The sequence below is a fragment of the Oxyura jamaicensis genome, assembly GCF_011077185.1.
Source record: "Oxyura jamaicensis isolate SHBP4307 breed ruddy duck chromosome 1 unlocalized genomic scaffold, BPBGC_Ojam_1.0 oxy1_random_OJ106547, whole genome shotgun sequence".
Lineage (NCBI taxonomy): Eukaryota > Metazoa > Chordata > Aves > Anseriformes > Anatidae > Oxyura > Oxyura jamaicensis.
This window is the reverse complement of record NW_023303230.1, coordinates 36,842-58,888: the sequence shown is the minus strand read 5'-3', so window position 1 is coordinate 58,888 and position 22,047 is coordinate 36,842. Positions and strand designations below refer to the sequence as shown.

The 22,047-nt window shown below is 46.1% G+C and overlaps 1 protein-coding gene across 3 annotated transcripts in view; it reads right to left on the bottom strand.

The window, feature by feature from the left end:
• Positions 1–22,047, bottom strand: part of LOC118156902 (meiosis inhibitor protein 1-like) — a 35,363-nt gene that overhangs the window by 6,388 nt on the left and 6,928 nt on the right. For all 3 annotated transcript variants that reach the window (XM_035311117.1, XM_035311118.1, XM_035311119.1), the window contains 17 exons: positions 21,694–21,808; positions 20,800–20,916; positions 20,150–20,249; positions 17,554–17,688; positions 16,921–17,035; positions 15,266–15,366; positions 14,100–14,241; positions 12,956–13,067; positions 12,539–12,599; positions 11,202–11,299; positions 10,224–10,398; positions 9,966–10,113; positions 9,127–9,399; positions 5,808–5,973; positions 4,494–4,598; positions 2,682–2,792; positions 1,920–2,101 (listed from right to left, as the gene is read on the bottom strand). In XM_035311117.1, coding sequence (XP_035167008.1) covers positions 1,920–2,101; positions 2,682–2,792; positions 4,494–4,598; positions 5,808–5,973; positions 9,127–9,399; positions 9,966–10,113; positions 10,224–10,398; positions 11,202–11,299; positions 12,539–12,599; positions 12,956–13,067; positions 14,100–14,241; positions 15,266–15,366; positions 16,921–17,035; positions 17,554–17,688; positions 20,150–20,249; positions 20,800–20,916; positions 21,694–21,808 — 2,256 coding nt within the window. The remainder of the gene's footprint in view (positions 1–1,919; positions 2,102–2,681; positions 2,793–4,493; positions 4,599–5,807; positions 5,974–9,126; positions 9,400–9,965; positions 10,114–10,223; positions 10,399–11,201; positions 11,300–12,538; positions 12,600–12,955; positions 13,068–14,099; positions 14,242–15,265; positions 15,367–16,920; positions 17,036–17,553; positions 17,689–20,149; positions 20,250–20,799; positions 20,917–21,693; positions 21,809–22,047) is intronic.

Here is a 22,047-nt window from a genome sequence, read left to right as displayed (position 1 = left end):
ATGAAATACAAGAAAAAATGGTTTGACCAGGTAAAAAACTCCCTTTCATATTTTCAGTCCTTAGACATTACCCCATGATAACCATTGAAAAACAGGGAACAGCAATAGGGTTTCAGGAGTCTGATCCAGAAAGGAATGTCACATCATTGTGACATCCAGACTGTCTTTCTGAAGAGAGGAACATTCAATAGGAACGCTAGGAGTACCTCCTGTAACAGGGTGGCACTGGTTACTTGTCTAAGTACTGGCAAGCCAAAGGCTTCAGTAGCCTTCCACCCATGCCCCGTGTTTATCCAATGGCTTCTGCTAAAGCCACCAGCAGGAACACTAACAGTTATGACACTGGCTGGGAGGGCCAGTCAAGCCCTCATTATTAACATCCACCTGAGCTGAATGTGGGTGATTCACATTTTCCAGAGCCATTGTTGCCCTCTACAAAACTGCAAGCTCAGGAACACAGCCTGGCATCACCCCATGTTCATAATCACAACGACCAAAGGCTCCCTGCTAGGGCCTCCAGGATGCTTTGGGCAGCTTTAGCAATACCGAGCAGCAGAAAACAGCAGAAGTGACTCTTCCTCCTACCCTCTCTCCTTCCCTTCAGCCGAAGATTAGAAACACTGAAGCTTAGAAATGTTGAAGGTTAGAAGGACTGAAGCATCCTTCAACCACTGCCATTTGCCACCTGTATCTGCAGTTTTTTTCCACATCTCTGGTGCAAGAAGGATTCTGGATTGCACACCATAGCACATCAAGCCAGTAAGGTACTGATGAAGCCAAATAACAAGTTTATAAACCACTGAATGATTGCACTTTAAGGACCCATATGAGCTGAGAGAGTGACTTCCAAAAGATGCAACTTGACATCAGCCACTTCAACCAAGTCCCTTCTGGAACTGGCACAACACTGACCACTCAAACACTGCCCTGATTTGAAAGCTAAGAAGAAAAGTTGTGCACAGCAGTTAACAGAGCAGGGGCAGCCAGGTTTGCCCATGCATTCACACAGCTGACAGCCCATGCAAGTCCAATGCTGTAAGACTTAACCAGAGGCAGCACATCGGTGAAGTAACAGGTACAGACTTGTTCTGGTTTGGTCTTTTGGAAGAAATCTTCCCTCAGCATTAGAAAAACAATTTTTGCATATCTGTGCAGATGCACACATGTGCTTGAAGTGGCTTTATCATCCATGAGTAGGTGCACCAAAAAACATACTCTGCTGGACATAACTGCAGAAGCACAGCTCAAAACTCATGACGTGCTGTTTAACTCCATGTCAAGAGAGGGGAGACAGGCCTGGGTAGATACTCCAAAAGGCAACGCTTTCCCCTTGTGCTGGCATTAGGAAGTGCTCCATTCCCTCTAACCTGTCCTTCTAATAGCGGCTGTCAGCTCCAGCTCTGCTCTGTTGTTGGACTCCAAAGCATCAAACACAAAGACAGCTTCCCACGTTCATAGAAGCTTGCTAATATTAAACATTTATTTGCCAATAATAGGCTTGGATATTGGCTGTTCTACTACCGATTGTTTTAGTACCAAATTAGCAGTTTATAACATGGGAGCTGTGCATCACACCCCCAGGTTTCCCTTAAGAAAAGCCATAAAATTTATTTTGCGCTGTCCGGAAGAGTAAAGCGATTTGGACCAGGCGAGTTGGGTATGCATTCTTTTCCTCAAGATTTCTGCCCTTTATAACTCTGCAACGATTTGTGTCTCATCCTCCAGCAACATTCTAGCTTCCAGTCCTGCTGGAGAGGTGCAGTAAGGAATAACGTGTAGGCACTAACAATAAAGCAACAAAGACAAACAGATTCCAGGCCAAAGCAAACCACTTTCCTCTGCTAATGAAGTATTTGTGTTTGTTTTTTTTTTTTAAGGTTTAGCCAGTCCCTGGATCTGAACACGAGAATGGTTCTAACCTCAGTGTTGTAATGATGCTGATAAATTAAGAGGGAAGCAGCCAAGAGCCATCCGGAACACAGCACGGCATCCTCAGGCGACAGGTAGGCAGGTTCAGAGGGTAAGGACCTCGTCCAGGTGCACTCCAACACCTTCTGGAGGAGCTCTAGCAAGGACACGTTGGAGAGCAGCACAGCCACTGCTGTGTAGGAGAGACAGCATCAGAGAGGTTGGTGGGATGGCACAGGTTAAGGCAGCCTGACAAGCAGAAGAGGAGTGCAGAGCACACCCCTGCTGCGGTGAGGCAGCCTCAGCTGCCATGGCTCATCAACCTAAGGCTGTCCAGCTACACCCGTATTCATCTCCCACAGCATGAGCAACCGCTAGGCCAGCTAATAAAACGACCAGCCTTCAGCTGATGCTGCTAGGAGGTTGGTTATAGCTGTCTCTATTATTGTTTAATTTTTTGAACCATGGCAATACCGGGATATTTCAGCCAGGCACCGAAGCCCCACCGCTGTGTTTTCTGAATAAGAAAAATACGGTGGTTCTGTCTCCCAGCAGCCAATTCCTGAATTGTCAGAAGGCAGCAAAACCAAAACAAAACCCTCGCTCTGAAAATAAATAAATAAATAATCCCAAACACAAAGTGCTGTTTGTTAACTGCGATGCTAAACTGGAAGAATCCACCTCACCTGCTGAGACAGTCAGTATACAATCTCTCATGACCAAGCTACAGCCTCGCGGAGATTAACTCAGCAATCAATACAATCTTGCCTCACCTCTCTGTTGACTACAAGGTGTTGTCTGATGAAGGCTCCAGTACAGAAAATTCAGGGATGGCTGCAGGAGGTCGGTGTCTCTGGGCCTGCATTTCCCGCAGAGGTTACTGACTGGAAACAAAAGAACACGTGTAACACAGACACCAACACAACGCAGCACCTCAGCACAAGAAAGGAGTCAGCCAGTGGGGAGGGAATTCGTGCAAGAGCAACACAACCTGAAGCAAAATTAAACAGAGCAGGGTGCAGACAAAGCCGAGTGTCTGCTTTAGACCAAGACAATGCAGTGGAGGATGATAATGGGGAGGAAAGAAAATAACAACAAAAGACAACAGAAAAGAGTATATTAAAAGGCATATACATTGGGCAGTAACGAATCCAAGAGCTACAGACTCTTAGCTATGTCACCTGTTTCCACAAAACCCGTTTGTTCCTAATACTGGGTTGACCATAAGCAGCCATGTGCCCGTCTCACACGGTGACAGACAACCCGACCAGGGGATGGCAGGGAGAGCTGCGCTCCTCCATGCTCACAGCCACTGCTCACACAAGTAATAGATGTGCCACGCTTGTTGTAAGCACCAGGCATTTAGGAACAGTGTTTAGCAAGAGTCTGGGAGAGAATCCAGGACTGCAGGGCTCAGCAGAACTGTCACAGGAGATCTTTTGAAGAGCTTACACTCTGAATAAGCAATTCTCAAAAAGCACACATCAACGTGTCTCTGTACAACCCTTCCACCAACGCGCTGGTTTGCAGGCTGCATCAGAGTACCCTCCCCTCACGAACACAGCCTGGGGAGGAAAGCAGGGAATGAAAGGGGTGATGGGGCAGAGACGGAGTTGTGTTAGGGGGGAAAAAAAGTGCAGAAAGCAAGAGGAAAAGGAGCTTGTGACTTCTGGGAGCAGCTAAGCTGTGCTCTGAAGTCTCAGAGGCTAAGAAGGGCTGGTATAAAGATGACATGCTTCTTCCATGCCCCAAGTTCCCTTTACTAATGAGAAACACTGCTTCTTTACAAGGACAGCACAGACAGCCCTGCAACATGGAACATTTCAAACTGAAAGGGATAGTCCTTCACCGTCTGCTGTAGAAATCAATTTGACAGAGCAGAAAGAGATGAGATGAGAGGAAAGAGATGAGAGGACGGATCAGCTGAATACCCCTCTAGTATCTATTCTTCATTCATGACCTGCCTTACTCTCCAATTGCCAAGTAAGAAGGGAGAAGTCATCAACTAAGGATCAGCAGATGAGCAAGCCAGAGTACGTGCAGTAAGCAAACATACTCCTCTCTTCTGTCTCAGGGGTGGGGTGGGCAAGTCCTGCAGCTGGTTGGGACCAACATAATCTGGATTCATGCTGCAGGGAAAGTCTGGGTTCACTGGGCTGCTGGTTCCTGGCGGTTGGTTTAGAGGATACCTCTGTGGGCTGAACCCCTCAGTACTGTGTTAGCAAGAGTGGCCAGGGAAGGATGATTCAGGAAAAACATCAGCAATGCCATCACATGCCAAGCCAGTACCACTCACAGACTTTGACATCATGTCATGGCTATGAGAACACTTTGGCCACCGTGTGGGGTTTTCAAACAACAAATGTGCTGCAAAAGCAAGAGGCAGAAAAAATGTTCTGTTGCCTAAACTGGTGGCCAGGGCTCTTTGCAACACTCTGGCTATGAACGTATCTTAAAACAATGGTAAGTGTAATGCAAGGCACAGCTCCTTTCAAAAGATGAAGAGCCAGCCCCTAATCATCTTATGAAACAACCAGCCAACAAAGGTCAAATCCTCCTGGAAGAAGAGGGATGCACAGACTCACCTTGGTGAAGCAGCTTGAAGTCTGTGCTGTCCAGCTCCCTCATGCCCTTGCTCCGCAGCTGCACCAGGAATAGCAGGCTCAGCAAAATGGGCAGGTTCCTGTTAGCTAAGGAGGGTACTGGCAGGTTAGCTTGTCAGTGAACTCTAAACTGTTCTACCTTACAGTGTGCCAAGAATTGCAGCTTAGGAATGAGGGTGAGTTAGGGGAGAAAGCATTCCCCCTTCCCACACGGACACACCTATACCCTCCTAACATCATTCTCATCTCTACAGCCTCTTTGGAGCAGGCAGGTCTGTATGCAAGAAACCCCCTGGAGATATTTGCCCCAGACCTCACAGAGAACTGCCCATGTGCTAGGAAGAAAGTCTTGTCTCCAGGGTGCATCTGGTGTTTGGCTCTCTGGAGGACGCTGCCAGTATCCTCGCTAATGAGTTCAAGATGCGGTATGAAGAGCCGTGAATATCAGATGCAGCAGAAGGGATCTAATCTTGCAAAAATCCCCTCTAGCCCACTGTCCTGTCTCTATCACAAGTGGCTTGGAGGAAGAGGTCTGATTCCTGCAGCAAGAAATGGACAAACTGCCTCCCGCCAGACCCCGGCACTCCTAAATTAGCAACAGAGGGACACCACAACTCCAGATGTGCACAATTCCAAACACAACAGATCTAGCAAAAACCAGCATGGCCTTCTTTATCCATAATCTCGTCTACCTCATGCTCTATCACATCTGCCTTCAATGCCCCCTCTTCTCCAGCCTACCTGACTTTGCTGGAGGTAAGACAAAACCACTGTCCCTCTCATGCTTCCATCCCAGCTGCTGGACAGTCAAACTTCCAAACAGAGCAAGGCAGTTGGAAGTGTCAGCGTCCCCCTCAAGAACAAGCAAAAGCTGTGGCGGACCCCTGTCCCAAGGGAGCCAAGGACATCCTAGCACTGCTTCCCTCTTCCAGTTCAGCCTCACAGGCTGCTTTGCACAGCACCATTTGCGACTGGGTGACTGTCCCCGCTCTACAGCCAGGGTTAGGAAGGAAAACAGATTTCCCCCAGTCACAACCCTGCTCTATGTTTGAGAGATTTAACAGAATTATGAAATCTGGTATTATCACAGATCCTGTGTGGGGAACAATGTCATGAATGATTCAAATGATCTCTGATCCCAGCCTCTGTGCCCTGGGAAGCATCTGCACGCAGGCACACCCAGCTGTCCAGCACAGAGAGAGGCAAAAGGGATACTTTATCCCAGACTGTATAGCTTCAGACATCTACCCTGCTAGTTGATTGTACAAAAAGAGCCAAATCCAAGAGGGGAGTCACCTTGTAAGGAAGCTGAGCTACTCTCTACCAATAGCTGCTGCAGAATCTGCAGGAACCGGCTCCGGAGGAGGTCACAGACAAGGACATCCTCACTTCTTTCCAGGAAGGTCCTCAGAGTCATCAACACCTTCTGAGCCACCTCCACAGAGCTTGAGCAGACCAGGTCCTGGGAGGGAAGCAGCACACACGGTACAATTCTGCCCTGATTAGGCAAAAGTCACTGCTATTTCATACCACTATGCTAATCTGGAGTCATGGGAAACATCCGAATAAAGCATTGTTCAGACTAAGTACGTCCTGATTAAATGGAGCACTGAATAAAGCAGACGGGTGCTTTTCTGATAGGCATCTCTGAATGACACCCTGTTTAAGAATGGCTATGTAATCCCCATCCAGCACACAAGGGCAGGGGAGAGATATGTTTAGGGTCAAGGCTTTAGAAAAATGAGTACATAAAGCCAGGGCCCTGTTTCCAAGAATGTGGAGCCCCTGGCACTGCTGCTGTCCTTGTTGTTTTGAAAAATCAGGCTGCGTATTAACATGCTTACCTAAAATCAAGCTTTGAGTCAGTCCGTAATTACTCATTTTCAGGAGTCTCAGGCTGGCAGCCTACTATCTGCAGTAGCAATATAACAGCTAAACTGTATGAAACGTACATAAACCCGACAAGCAATCACTCAGTCCCTGAAAATGGAAGAGTCACGTACAGAGCATCCAGCCCACAAGCCTTCTTCTTGAATACAGAGCTCTGTCTGGAGTCTCGGAGCTAAATCCCACAGCCAGTAGCCTAAATTTGGGCATACTTTGTTGCTAAGGTGCTTAACATGAAATTCACCTGCACGGCATGTATAGATGCAGTTCCATAAAGGCAAGGCATGAAACAGCCCGTAGTGCCGACATACTGTGATAGTCTCAACATAAATTACATCAGCGCTACCATTCCTCTCCTCTCCCAGTAGTCCTGACTACTGCATTGCAAACGGCACAGCAGAAAGAGGTAAACAGAAAAGAAAACTGATCTGAGCAATGTTACCAAGCCCATAGCCTGCCCAGAGCCTTATCCAGCTCCCTTCCCCTGCCACACAATAGCCATGCATCCAGACCAGGATGATGGAGAGGAAAGGGCTTTGGGACCCCCTACCTGAGAAAAGCAGTTAAGGTAAGAACAGGCTCTGTGCCAGGAAAAAAAAAAAAAAAAAAAAAAAAAGGCAAACAAAAAACCACACCTCTCTAGCTCTGAGCCTAATTCCCGCCCACATTTGAGACCTCCAGGAATAAGGGGCAGGGAGTTGTGTGCACAATCTGCCCCACTGACATATATCTATTTCATATGATGCTCAGGAACATAATCTCATGTCAGTCAGCCTATCTCCATTCCCTGAGAGATCAGCTCAGATATGGAGCATGGAGAAGACAAGTGGGCCAATGTGTGATCACTGCCACATTCATTCCCAGGTAAACATACACAGCACAAAACAGCGCTAACCAAGGGCCACAGCTATACGCATCACTGTGCTGACATTCTCCTTCCTACTCAGGAGCTCAAGGTCTCAGATGAAGCCACCAACCATCTGTTCCATCTAATCCAGGCATTTATTAAAAGCAGATAAGCAAATATATCATCCTTGGAAGGACATAAATTTTTGTTTCACTCTACCATGCAGAGGCTTTTCCATGTTACTAGTGGATTCTCAGGCTGAGGTTATTCACCTCATAAGTTTTGTTTATATCTGACAGTATATTTATTTCAGGATATTGCACTGGTTTATTAGGCCATCTAAATTCAGATTGATTATGCCCTTCCCCAGCTGAGAGGTAAACTGTCAAAGCCTGTGATTTATTACGACTCACTTTAAAGAGTAGGACAGAGCTAAATTAATTTATTTCTGCAAGAGTAGATGGCAGGACAGAAAAGGGGACAGTGGGAATGCTGTACCATTGAGAGGAGGAGTCACCGTTTCCCTTTTGTGCAGGGATAGACCTGCGATGTGCACATTTGCTTTAGGTTGTGGAGTGACAGTTCCAGAACTATTGCCAAAGGTAATAGGGCAGAGACATTTCCTGGGACACTTCTGAATTCATTGGCACTCTGTGAATGCATTGTTCACCTTTACTGCTGCTCTGGCAATGGCATCAAATGCTTGGATACTGTCACCTACTCTGTAATATTGCCCGAATTGCTAAAGAACTGTCCCACACGAAGGCCCTCCTGTCAACCAGTTCCGTAACCCAGGATATGAAAACGTGCTTCATAGCGTCTTAGATCAGAACAAACACCTGCCAGTCTGAAAAGCCTCACAGGTGCCCACTCAGCATCAAACCTGGCTTCTTCACTGTTTGCTGACATGGGTTTCTGTTCTCAATGATACACAGGAACATACACAGAAACTACGAAGTTCCTGCTGTAACAGGCTGCAGAAGAAACATCACAGCTGTTAGCTTTCCCCTTAAAGGTAAATATGATGTTCTTGTGTGGAAATACTAACAAGTATTTGCTTATCAGACTGGCTAAACAATCGTGGGACAAGTGGCCGCCGATGGGGAGGGTGACAGGGCAGGTGGACGTCAGAGAAGACCTCTGAGCAGCCATCGGCACCTGGATTCTGTCGTGACTGTATAGATCACGAGACACACATATGGAGCTCATTACACCAGCTAATGGCAAAACACTAGTGCTACCACTGCAAGGCTTCTTTTCCCCCTATACTTGTTAATTCTCCCTGTCCTATGTTTTGTATTTTATCATTTAAGAGCAATACAACGTGCTATTTGCAGTCCTAAAAGCTCAGAGTACTGCAAAGATATCTGACAAGACTCTCCAGTTAAAAACAAACAAAATTTAAAAAAAAAGGCAAACAGAAACCCACGCCCTTGAGACCTGCTCTCTTCCTGCTTCTTTTTGTAAATTCTTTGCTCCTCGCATCCTTCTCATCTACTAGTGGTACACCATTGCTCCCAGATTAGCAAAGCAGCTTCTTGAAAGGCTACCACAGAAGGCTCTAGAATGTCCATCTGTGTATCGGAATGGAGAAAGGAAAAAGCCCATGATTTTATTTCATGGAATACATCAGCAGCACCCTTCATGTCCCTTCCTAGCCAACTCCCAGAAGTTCCCTTTCCATCACAGTAGATGGATAACCAAAGAGCCATCACAGATTCACAATCCCGTTTATACATCAGGCTTCTCTGCGAGTTGGAAGCCCCTGTATGCAGACATGGGCCTCAGAACAGCACTAAGTGCTTTAATAACCAAAAAGCCCTAAGTGCTCCCCCTATATTAAAGCCAGGATGACAGCCTGTCCTTGTCAAAGTCACGTACCAGTAAAATAAGCAAAATGCTGGAATTGCTCCTCAGAATGGGAAGTAAAGGGTTAGGACTGTTCAGCTGATCAGACATGCCAAAACCAGCTCCTTCAGTCTCAGTTTGATTGCAGTCTTCCCAGGAAAACCAGAGGTGCAGAACCTGGTGTCCAAATCTCCCCATAAGTTCAGGGTAGCGCAGGAAGAATTCAAGCAAGATAGGACAGTGAACGTAGACCAAGCCCAGATCTGGGAGATTATCCAGGATCCTCCTTATGGTACACAGGGACCTCTGTTAAGCATGTGGGAGGGAAAGGGAGAGGGGGAGAGAGAACAAAATAACCACTAGGGAGGGAATATCCAACAGCTGAAGCGATGAGAGTTTATTGTTAAAAACAGTCACACAGCCCTTTTAGTAGACAATCAAATATATCAGTTAAACATCATTTTGTGAAGCCCATTTGCATCACAAAGGCTAGGAAACTTGTAGGCTTTATACAGCGCTCAAAGCTGTGCAGCAGCAAAGAGCCATATGGGAACACTAGGAAGCCTGCTGCAGAGACTGTGGATGTGTTCAGGAGAGCCGAGCAACAAAATTTATAATATTCTGTATGTGAATTTACAGCCTATCCAACACATTTACACTTCCCACACAGACACGAGTTTATTCAATCAAATCCCTATCCCCCAGTGGCTTTTCACAGTTAACTTTCCAGAGTGTATATGCATTGCACACTCTCCACTCATTCACTACTCACCACACATACCAAAATACTTTCTGCAGGAGGGTTGACAGGAGTACGGGGGAACCTCAGTTTCAGTAAAATGGGTCCAACAGGTAGGAATTAAATCTTTTACCGAGTCCAGGCCTTTGCCTTTGTCCTGACAAGCGGCAAGGAGGTAAAGCACAGCTCTGAGTATGTATGGAGGGGGACAGTCTCCACGGTCCTGTGCTGATAGGAGGAAATTTCTTATGGCTAAAAACAGTTCTGCTTCTGGGACAAACCTGAAGGCAAGGAGATTGGAGTGGAAACAATTAAATTAGGCATGTTTTACCTACTGATACATGGGCTGTAATGGCCACATAACTACTTGCCTTGCATGCTCGTGGCTCACCTGTCCCCAAGGGTGTAGGCAAAGTATGAGAGGAGTATGAAGCAGTGCTGGTGGCTGCAAAGGGACTGATCCAAGGAGAAAGCCTCAGGGTTTTCGGCCAGGAGGAGAAGGCTTTCAGCAACTGTGTAGTTTAATTGAGGCAAACCCTTCTGCAGGAGCTCAGACATCTCTTGCTCTAAATATAAAACTAATATGAGCAGGCAGGCAATGATGGGGAATGTCTATGCATAAGCAGAGAGGAATTGGGGGGGGGAAGGAGAGGGAATTGAAGCACCTGTCTGCCTTTAACTCATTCATATTAAATTAGTGAAGCTCCTGATGTAAGAAATACCAAAGGTGACTTACTACCCCGGTGTGCATACAGTACATGAAGCAGCAAGAGCATGTCCATGATTTGGAATGAATAGAGGTGTGAGACCTGATCTAACAGAGCTGGCTTTGAGGATAAAAAGAGACTTCTGTCTGAGGTTCCCAGCTCTTTGCTGATGCTGCCACTACAGTGACCAACCACTGCTAGGGGAAAAAGTGGCTTTTGTGATGTGGAAACTTTCATCTTATTTATCTGGGACTTACCAAAAATGGAAAGTTGCAGTACAGCCAGGAAAAATAGAGTATGCCAGAGGAAAAAAAAAAAAAAAAAGGACCTTAATCTCCAGATAAGGGTGACTCTGGCAATTAATATCATTGTAATTAAGCTCTGCACAGTTGTGCTAATAAATGTCATCAAGTAATAAACAAAATGCACATGAAACATTCATTCAAGTAGGGTCAAACTCTTCAAAAGGCATTCTCTTGACTGTTATCTACTCAGTGGATCAGCTTTAAAAGAGCTAGAAAAAAAATTCTAAATAGAGCTTATATGTGTTGCCTCCCACTTCCCTCCTCCTTTCTTTGCCCCCTTTTTTTTTCCTTTGCTTAAATAGAGGCTTGCAGGGCCTCAACCTAAATGAAGCAATGTGTCTCCTTCCCTGAACTTGCCTTCCTGAGCAGAAATTCTCTCCTTCTCTGTGGCAGAGTAAAGGCTCAGGCACAAGTTGAAGAGGAATCTGGAACAGGCCTGATTCAAGGCAGGATTACTGTGAAGAACAGAAAATGAACAAGGCTAGAAACATCCTCTTCACACTTCCACTATCACACACTGCCTGCCAAAACTTCAGTTTACTGACTGGTCATATTCAAGCACCTGCCGTCGTAACAGGACTCCGGGAACCAACCCAGGCTTCCAGGAAAATCAAGAGCTCCCAAAGAACAGCCAGCTCACAGATGCGACAGATGCAGCAGTGGTGACAACAGTGAGCAATTCCAGATGCCTTGGGATGATATGAATAGTGGGGTACTCTCACAATCATCGTATCATGTATCCACATGAAGTCTTGCAAGGGCAGAACCCCTAACTTTACAGAGAATGCTGTACAAGGGTGGATCCTGATATCTAATTTCACTGGCAAACACTGGTAAGGAGTTTGCCAGTGTGAAATATAGTAGCACAATGGTGTTTCCAGGGATGAACCATGAAGAATGTCAATAGAATGTTACCTAAAAGGGTGAGAACAGCTCTATTTCCAAGTACTTCTCTCTCCAATTATTTTGTTGCAGAATAGGATGTAACCAAATATCTTTGCACTGTACCACAGCATCCTTGGTGCCACACACTACTGTATTTAGAGACCTCGGTCACCCCACACACCACTCACAGGCACAAACATCCCCACTTTAATTTCCACGGTGTTAAGCTGGATGAGGGTGCTGTGTATTTTGTTTACTCTTTTAATGAGATACAGTCATAGGGAAGAGGAGGTAAGACATCTCTGCAGAGCAGAAGGGAGACTCCCCCAGTGTTACTCAACCTAGAAATCATAATCTCTGCTACAGAAGACCCTTTGCAAGGCCTCCTGTTGAAGTCTTCCTCCCCCCTCCCACATCTTACGCATTACCACACCCCAGGGAACAAAGGTAGTGGTGATATGTGCCTTGGAAGCCAGAGCTCAGATGGAACTGATGCTACTGTTACTCCTTTACAAAGCACCCACCAACCTCACTCTTCCAAAGTCAGACTGCTTCATCTCTGCACAGCTCACAATGGAGCACAGAATTCTCACAGAGCTGTGAAAATTCACCCTCCCCCTAGCTAACTGCTTCTCCGTTCTCACAGATCCAGCTTTTCCAAAGGCAGCGTTTACAATTTGCCGCAAGATACAACCACTCTTGTGATTCTTAACCTCCCTTCTTGCTTAAATCGGGTGCATTAGATAAGGCCTGATCTGCTTTGCCCTCCGGAAACTTTTGACTCACTCACAATTCACATCGCACAATACCTTTGTACAGAGCAAAATCTGGCCTTCAGCTCCAGCGTCAGTTGGATGAAGGAGGAGGATGCTAGACAGAAAGCAAGACAGAAGTGTCAAAGGAGCACAGAATATTTATGGTAAAAGAAAATAGTAGCCTGGCCCCATAATTATCTCCATGCAAGCCTGCTGAACAAGGCAGGCCATACCCATACGAATACATGTTAGGCCGTCTCTCCCACAATTAACTATTCCAGGTTCGGTTTGTAGGAGAGCACCTGAGCTTTCTTTGTCTTCTCAGAAGGAAAAGGGAAGATTTGACAGCTCTGTATGTTAAGAAGAGGGGAATTCTATGTGTCACCGCTCTGGTGTGCAAAGAGCAAGGAATACAGAGTACATAGGAGTTCTAATCAGCACAGAGAACGTGATCCCACGCTACCACCATACCCAGCTTTTTGGAGAACTTAATCCGCATGTTTGGCACCACGGTAAAGAGGGTATTTAGTGCTGAGATGAAAACCTCCATCACTGTTGAGCTGACAGCCCTTTCCAGGTAGTTCTGTGGAAGGAAGAAAGGATCAGAGGCATGATATGCAATACACACTGAAAGCAGCAGCTTTCTTCCTGCCTCCTGCCCTCTCAGGAAGTTTCCTAAATCCAAGCAGATAGAGTAACAGTTCTACCAAAGTGCCTGGTAGCACTTTGAAAGCAGCTAACGTTCCCCTCAGCCAATGTTACGAGCTACGCTGCTAACGCTGCAAGACATTACAGCAAACATGAAACATTTTCTGGTTCCAGCTGGCCACCAGCCAGGCCCCATTACTGCCCACATTACCCTGGCCATAACTGCTCTTGCAGGTCCGACGGCCAATTCTGCAGCACGGCATACAACACGGGACATATACTTAAGCACAGCTGACTTCAGCAACACTTAATGTAGAGTTTTATAGAGCAGTGGCAAACAGGCATTTAAGTTCTCCACAGAGTCCAGCACTAAAACATTTGGAAGAGAACAACTCAGCTCACTCTTGCAGAAGGTCACTGGACAATTTTACCACAGTCCATTAATTTTTACCCAAATCCAATGCGCAATAAACAGCACTCTGTTTCCAGCTTTGCCAAACTGGACACGCGCTGCGCCTTCCCTTTAGGGCTGACAACAGCAGTGGCCCTGCAGCTGCCTACCAGCAGACTGGTTATAAAACCAAAACATCTCCAAGCCCCCACAGCAACAGCAAGGATCCATACACCTGAAGCTGTGGCAAAGCACCAGTAAAATTTACTCAACGTTTGCAACAGGGCCGCCATGGATTAGATAACATGGCAGGTATGCTATGAGGACTGCACGGTCTGAGGAAAGACACTGCCACCTACATGGAAACTTTATGAATTTCTCCACCCTCTGAGACTAAATGCTCCCATTTTGCATGAACTATATAATACCACATTTGGCTCTGAAGAAGTGGTAAATGTCAGAGCTATTCTGGGTTTACTCTCTTACCTGTACCACCTACTGTTGGTGCTTGAGGGCACCTTTCATAAGGAATAGACCAAGTTTAAAGGAATAGATCAAGTCCAAAAGAAGCCCTACCATGACCATGGGGATGCAGAGACTGTCACAAATCCTCAGCAGGAACTCAGAGAAGTTGCTCAGTGTCTCCTTGCTCTCCGAGCCAGGGGCAGTGAAAGCATTCTCCTGGGCCATGGGGTCACTCTGGAATTCCACTGCTAACCTACAAACACACAGTGGATACCAGAGGAGAGAGGAATCCTCCTCACTAAAGGAAGCCAGGAGACACTGCATTTCCACCAAAACTTTCACCACGAAGGACCCCACAGACACTTGATGGGCTGCAAACATAGGAACCTGGCAATAACACAGAGCTACCTCTTGAGTGAAGCTATTAAAAGTCAGCAGTGTTGCACAAGATGACCACACTTTGGGAAAGGAAGACTTAGCTTCTCTGAACATCTGCTGTGGGAGGTCCTGTTACACGAGTGAAGTTATGCAGCCAGGCCACAGTGCCTAGAGCACAATATAGCAAACCTCAGGAAAATCAGACTGAGGGCCACTCAGCTCATCCAAAAACCATGACAACCTTCAGCACCATCCCAAGACACTGGGTCAGCACAGACAGGCACATCTTCTTCTGACTGAATTCTCTCAGCCAAGCCAAACATAAGCGATGCAAGGCAAAATAACCATGGCGACCAGACTCGCCTAACAGCAGATGTGGTTTCAGACCCAAACTCATCTGTCACCTTTTCCTCTGCAGCTTGGGGTTGAGAGAGAGCTCTCACACAGCAAAACGGGAAAAGTCAGTGACTATAAACCCACGTGCAGTAACAGGTTACAGACATGAGCAACTAACAAGGTCATCATCTGGAGCAGATACGTATCTGTTAAATGGTTAGCCCCTCCAGCAGTGAGACCACGTACCCCAGGGCACAGGAATACAGCTGCACACATACCTTCCCACCGTTCTTGTATCACCACCAGTTTGGGCTAATTTCCAAGCAGTTCTTCACTGGCCAAAACATGAAACTGATAGGTTTGAGTGCAATTTCTTAGCAGACACATACAGGTGTCACAAAATATTCACTGTTACTACATATTCTTGTTGTTTCACTGACAAGTGCCATGCATTGAACCCACCTGTGGTATTTAAGTGGTGGGTTTGGTAAAGGAATTCAGTCACAAGGACAGATGGAGAGACAGACACACACTACCCACCCGCATCCCTCCCTTGTCCTCACCTGCAAGCACTTCTGAAACTTTCCAGGGTGTTGAGCAAGAGCTGGCCCTGTCTCTGAGAAACTCTGCTAAGACTCTGAGACACTGAGAAGAGGAGATCACCCTGTTAAAGGACAGAATTCTTCAAAATCTTGTGTTCACTGTCAGACAAAATGGCTTTCTTCCCTGATAACAGCAGGAGGAGAAGAACATTCTTCATTTCAATCACTTCTTTTACATAGATGCTTCTTTACTATTCTCCTGTCCCCAGGGCAGGCAGAGTTAGAGATTTACTGTGCTCTTCCTAGGGAAGGCAGAATTACAGGGCTACTGATTCTGCACTGCCTTGTCCCTTGGGCAGTATAGTCTGTATTGCCACAGTTTGGTCTAATCTGAGTTTTAATCAGCTCAGCTTCAAACCCTTCTGGGAATACTTGGGTGGTTGGGTTTTTTATTGCGTTTCTTCCAATTACTATTGACTCAGTGCTGAGCAGTTTCTCTCCCTCTTCAGAAATCCTGTAAGTTCTCCACTATGGCTTAGATTTGTAAGCAACTATGCATGTATTGGCCCTTGTTCCCACACAGCATCCTACTGAGTTTAGCCAGAAGCCACCTGCAGTGTCAGAGTTCATCATCTGCCCAAGCTGGGAACCACTTGGAGCTCAAAATTTACCTTTACACCGTAACCTGTTGCAGTGCTCTGCTCTGAATACTGCCGGAGGATGACTTGGCAATGCATTGGGCCTGGCAGTTCAGAACTCTTTACCTTTCCTCAATTGATACTGCAGCACGTTATTACAGTTACAATCACTTCTCCTTTTTCCCCATTAAGGACAGCCTGAATGTCTTTGCTATCTGCCTAATTTCCTTCCGGTAAAGCTTTTTATCCTGACACAAAACCGTGTGTGCAAATAGACGCACCAACATCTACCCATGGGGCAGAAAGCTCTTCTGTCTTCTCCAGGCAGATAAGACAGACGTTTGGTACCAAACAACTTAGGCCTAAAGATAGCTCAGCAGGCATTTGGGGTTCTGGCACCCCCTCAAGATGCTCTTGTCACTCCAAAAATGCAGTCTAAACCTACATGACCCTGAGCCTAGAGTAAGAAGGCTCAGCCCTTGCCTTGTCACTAGTCATCAGTGATGGGAGCTCCCCTCACAGGTGCACAGGTCCCAGCAGCACATCACATTAACTGCGTATTCCAGGAACATATTCCAGGAACATATTCCAGGAACAGGAAGGGATTGGCAGTTCAAATAGCGGCTAGCAACTCCCTTGCTAAGGAATCACTGTGCATACAACGTGACTCTTGGTCTGAAGGCACAGCAAGAGACGTTCATTGCCAAAAAAATAGATTGCGTGATGCAGCCTACAAGCGGGGGCCCAAAGAAGGGGAGGTTCAAATGAACCTAGCAGCACTGAATATATAACGAGAGCAGCATGCTCACTTGGTGCCCCACCAATTTTCACTGATTTAGAAAGAGCACTCACCAGCATCCATCTTCAGCTCCTTCAGAGACAAAGATTGTTAACTTGTCAAGGCATGACGATCAAAAGAAACACCAGAGACCCCAACAGTCACAGGTAAGGGTACAGAACATATGAACAACATCCACGTGCTAGGAGGGTCATCCCTAACCTGCTTGGTCCTACCAACGAGCACAACTCTTGACTTACTGCATGATTCTTGCTACTCTGTGGTGGGGAAAGGTCAGCACATCTCTTCAGCACTGCCTCCAGCAGTTTCTGCAGCTTTTCATACGGGACTGGAGGAGAGCTCAGATGGTCCTTCCTGAACAAGAAGAAAGAAAGACAGCATGCACAGTCCCTGGGGACATTCCATGTGGGAAGGCGACACCAGCAGAAATAACACCCCTTTGGACAGCAGTGTGCCACTGCCATTTCTCTCCAGCACAGCATACTAAGGTCACAAGGTCTGAGTAGTGCCTTCTTGCAGATGTGAGCCCAAACACACCCTCACTACATTTAGTGTCTGCTCCCACTACAATCAGGAAGCCTGTCATTGTTCACAGTCTTATCTGTTTGGATAGGCCAGAGCGTGACACAGCCACAGCAGCTGCAGTTACAGGCCTGCCTGGGATGCTAGGTCCTTGCTGCAGCATCTTGCTGCCTACCACAGCTTCAGTACCCCGGCAGGTGGGTGGGAAGCTAGCTCTGCTATACCCATCCTGCCTCAGCCAGAATTCCCACTGCAGCGCACACTCACCCACACAGACACAAGGGAGTCACAGAGACCAACACTTCTTCAGATCTATCTGAAGAAAAGCCTGTAAATGCATTCCTGCCTACCTCAGAAAAGCTGCCACAGCTTTCACAGCCTCCACTACCACCTCCAGCACTGGGCAGTCCACTGTCTTCATCAAAACATCAATGGCATCTAGACACACACCTCGGTTTGTGAATAACGTGATTTCCACTGGTTGCCTGCAAAGAGGAAATAGAGTAAGCAAGAAGAATATTGTCAGAGTAAGCAACAGTATCACCCTCTCCTTATTTGACCAAATGGACAGCTGAGCTGCGTGGTTCCAACCATGCTTTTCAGTATTCAGAGCCAGCTGCTCTCAAGGATGTAGCCTCAAATTTGATCAGTTGGAGGGTTTGCTACAAAGAGTGAACTTCAGCAGGTCTGGAGCCCTACTATGATGAAAAAAAAATGCAGCCTGGATAACTCTGTGAGTGTACCAGCAAATAGTGACATGAAAAGCACATGAAAAACAGGCTCTGCAAAACAAAGAGATCTCTCTACCTAGGACTTAATTCCGAGACCATCTGCTCTGGCATTTGCAGGTTAATCTGGCAATCCATATTTCTGAGTAAACAAGTAAACACTACCATCCTAGAACAAGGACAAGGCCATGGGAATAATTTCTCTAACAGTCCTGTAGTAATTCTAATGCCAGATGCTGCCAGAAGGGCTGGAACTTTCAAGAACTTAAAAAGTAAACAGGAAAACAAAAACAAAGAAACAAAGAAAAAACAATGGGTTTGACTTTTTTTCTTGATAGTGATCACTTTGGTCATCTGATCACCTTGTGGCCCAACACCTTTGTGCATTCAACATGAGAGCATGGAGGGATGACAAGTCATTAATCCCATTACTGGGCAGAGATGTGCAAATGGCGGACTGTGCTCACGTGGCTCCTGGCAAGTCAGGTACAATCGTTTAAGAAGAGAGAAGACAGGCAGCTACATGTGGAAGAGAGGCACTGATGGCCTGCAGAAGGGCCTATCCAAAGCAAAGCAAGAAAAGGACAGCATGACAGCATCCAGACTGGGAAGCCAGAGTATTCCCTGTTACTCAGTTTTCACAGACATGCCAGACTAAGGCAAGCCAGGAGCACAAGCTCCCATGCACAAATGTAAGAGAAAAGGAAACTTCAGTAGAAATTAAATTTGCAGCTCAGCTTCAGGGCAAAAAGTGAGCAGAGGCAGAACCACTCTTTAGTTACTCAACAGGACCAAATCCAGTTTGACAGTCACTTCACGTTCTGCTGTGAGAAAAGGCTGAGAGGTGGGCAAGGCAGGGAAAAGGCCAGAGAGCTCAGGCACCAGGATCAGCCTCTGGCCCAAGCCATAAGTAATGTGCTGAACTTGAAGTTGTTTCTACTTATACTGTGTTCCTATTAATCCCCTCTATTTCCTTCCTTTAATCACTGACCCTCTGAAGTAAAACACATCGGGGAAAAAAAGTCCTCGCTGACTCATGCAGGGAGGAAGGGATGGAGGAGTGCTGCTGACTCACTCGAGAGGCACAAACCCACTTGCAATATGGTGCACTAGGATGTCTGCAGGGCCTGGAAAAAAATGCATTAAGGACAGCACTCCTGCACCTTCCTGCAGCCTCCTGTCTCCAGAGAGAGACTGTGCCTGCCACTCTGGTTGTGCTGGGAGAGGCAAGGAGCACTCCAGGGAGAGCTACCCACCATTCCTGACACTTCTAACAGTGCAAACAGAGGCAGCACATCCTGTCTGGGTAACACCAGAGCGTGGTGGTCACTTACAGAGCAAGGGAATCCAGCTGCAAGGAAAAACAAGAGAGGTTCCAGGATGAGACCCTTCTCTCCATATGATATAGTTTTAAATAAAGTGACATTTCAAATGTAAGCCTGAGAGAAACAGAATGTGTGCGCTACAAAATTGGAGTAATTGCACAGAGCGTTCCCTTTGTTTTACAAGCATAAATGCTGTAATTAGTGTTTCCCACATTCTGGTTTCTCTTTCTGACAGATCCCACACTAGCATCCTCACGCTGTTCTAATGCAGCTGCTATTCCTTCTCCTTTTTAACCTACCACTTGCTATAAAATTGACTGACATTTCCAAAATTCAGCTCCAGGACTCTCCTGGGGGAGCTAAGTGGTAAAAACAAGACTCTGTCACTACCATGACAGGACAGGAACAAGATCACACAGGCAGGAACAGGAAGCACAGAAGATAAACAAGCCAGGGTATGTTATTCCTTAGCAGAAAACAAGGAAAAAACTGACAGAACACATTAATATTTCAGCCTGGAATTTGTTTTTGCAATTTGAATTTAGCTCAGCTGATGACAGAGGACTAGAAGCCATGGAATGTACATGCTCTGTTTTGTCACTATTTGAGCAGGAGCCAGCCTGCTCAAATACACCTGGACCTTCCTAGTCTTCCCCTCCTGTTCTGTCTACAGCTGAAAGAAGAATTCACCTCCCAGGTTGCCAAGGAAGCAGGGAGATGCCGATATACTGGTGGTTGTATGCACAGAGAGGACAACGTGCTTCAAACACAAAAGCTCTAGCAGTGTAGGTATTTGTCCTTAGACAAAAACCTTAAAAAGCAAAAGCACAACAGTTTCCATTTTGAGGCACCAAACACTGCCTGTGCAAGCCAGATAGAGGGCACTTACTCACCGTTTCAGTATTTCAGTGAAGAGCAGGAGCCCTTGCTTGTGTAACTCCACGTTGTTCAGCAGAAGGACATCTTGGAGACTCCTCACCAGAGATTCAATGCCTGCAATGTTCAAGAGAAGTCACAGAGGGGGGCTTTAATACCCCAAATTCCAGGATGGAAGCAAAATGAACTTTTGAAAGGAAGGAAGATTTAAACAATCATTTTTCTGAGCGACTGGCAGAAACGACTCTCTAAAACACTGTGTTCACTCAGCTCACTGATAACAGACCTTAATCTCCACTGCTGAAGGAAAGTTTGTAAGAATGGAAGGAATTTGGCCTTCCTAAATCCACCCCTGGCATCTCCACAGCAACAGCTAGTAGTAACTGCTGATACTTGGTTACTAGTAACAGTCAGGTTGTACTAACAGTCATCATAACTGGTTATTATAACGGATGCATGCTCATCAGCAACTCATTAGGACAGTGGCACTGTAAATTCAAGCTGCGGCAGACCTCACAAATATATCTGGTGAGTACTCATTTTCAGTCCTTTATAAATCCTGACTGGAAACTGTGATTGTGTGTGAAGTGCTGAAATTCAGCTCGAGGCACAACCAATGCTGGCAGCATTACTTGTGGTCGCTCTGTCGGAAAGGCTGATGACTCACCATAGACTGTGTGACACTTTGAGAAGAAAAGGCGCTCTTCAGTTAGCAGAAGCAGGCAGCAGTACACTGACCAGATGAGAATCTCGCTGTTGCACAAGAGACACTCGAACAGGAATTCTGTGAACACAGGCACACACAAATAAGGGCACCCTGGTAAAAGGCGGTCTGTTCACAGCCTGCACAGCTGCTCCTAGAATGGAGCAGAGGGAGGAGGAGGAAAGCGGGAAGCATAGCAACAGCCATAGGGAAAACTGTTTTATTATGAAATGGCAGGAATGGAGTGGACTCTTGGAGGTATGGCAGTCTTCAAAACAGTGACTGGAGAGCAGAGACCCACAGGCAGGCTTCTTCCCAGCACAAACTTATCCAGCAGGAGCTGAATTGTGGCTCTAACTTTTGGCACAAATGAAGAGCCAAAAGCAAGCTATAACAGACAAAGTGATCTCTTTTTCCTCAGAACTTTTCTATCTCACAAAGAATTTGCAAAAAAACAGCATTTCTGTGTTTTGGGAGTAGAGTGAACCAATGAACCATCTCCCACAGATGGATCCTAAAGCTAGACCTCCTAGACCAAATTCTGTGCACACTTACAGTATTTAGTGGGATAACATGGGAACCCAGACTATTTAGGCCTTGTATCATCTATACTGCATGATGAGCCTTGGCCTCAAGGAATGCCCAAATGCAGAGGAAACTCCATTCTGCCTGTTGACAGCTGCTATTATACTTTCAACTGAAAACTCACTTCTGTTTCTAAGATCGCATTAGACATTTTCACTGATACAAAAAGGTCATTGCATAGATTATGCCAACAGTGGGTCTCATGGAGCCAGGCTGATTCCTAAAACAAACAGACAGGGAGACAAAAAATATGATGCTATTGCACTTCTTTACCTGGGACATCTGCATGGATAAAGGCAGGAGCATATCTGCTGGGGGAGTGAACCAGCACTGCAGCCACACAGTGAGAACTCGCTGCCTGTAACATCTCATCCCTGGTCAACAAAAGCTGATGGGAAGCAAAAGCCAGAAAGAAAAGAGGAAGTCAACCGTGCAGATATGAGTAGGGAACAGTTCCCTATAAATTTTAAAAATTAAAATAACTAAATAAAATCTCTCTCTTTTGGCATGTATTTCACTAATTAAACTTGGTATGGTAAGACAAGGTTACTAGGTTAAATGCACTAAAAAATGCAACATGAGTACTACAATAGAGAATATAAGAATATGTATATACACACACACACA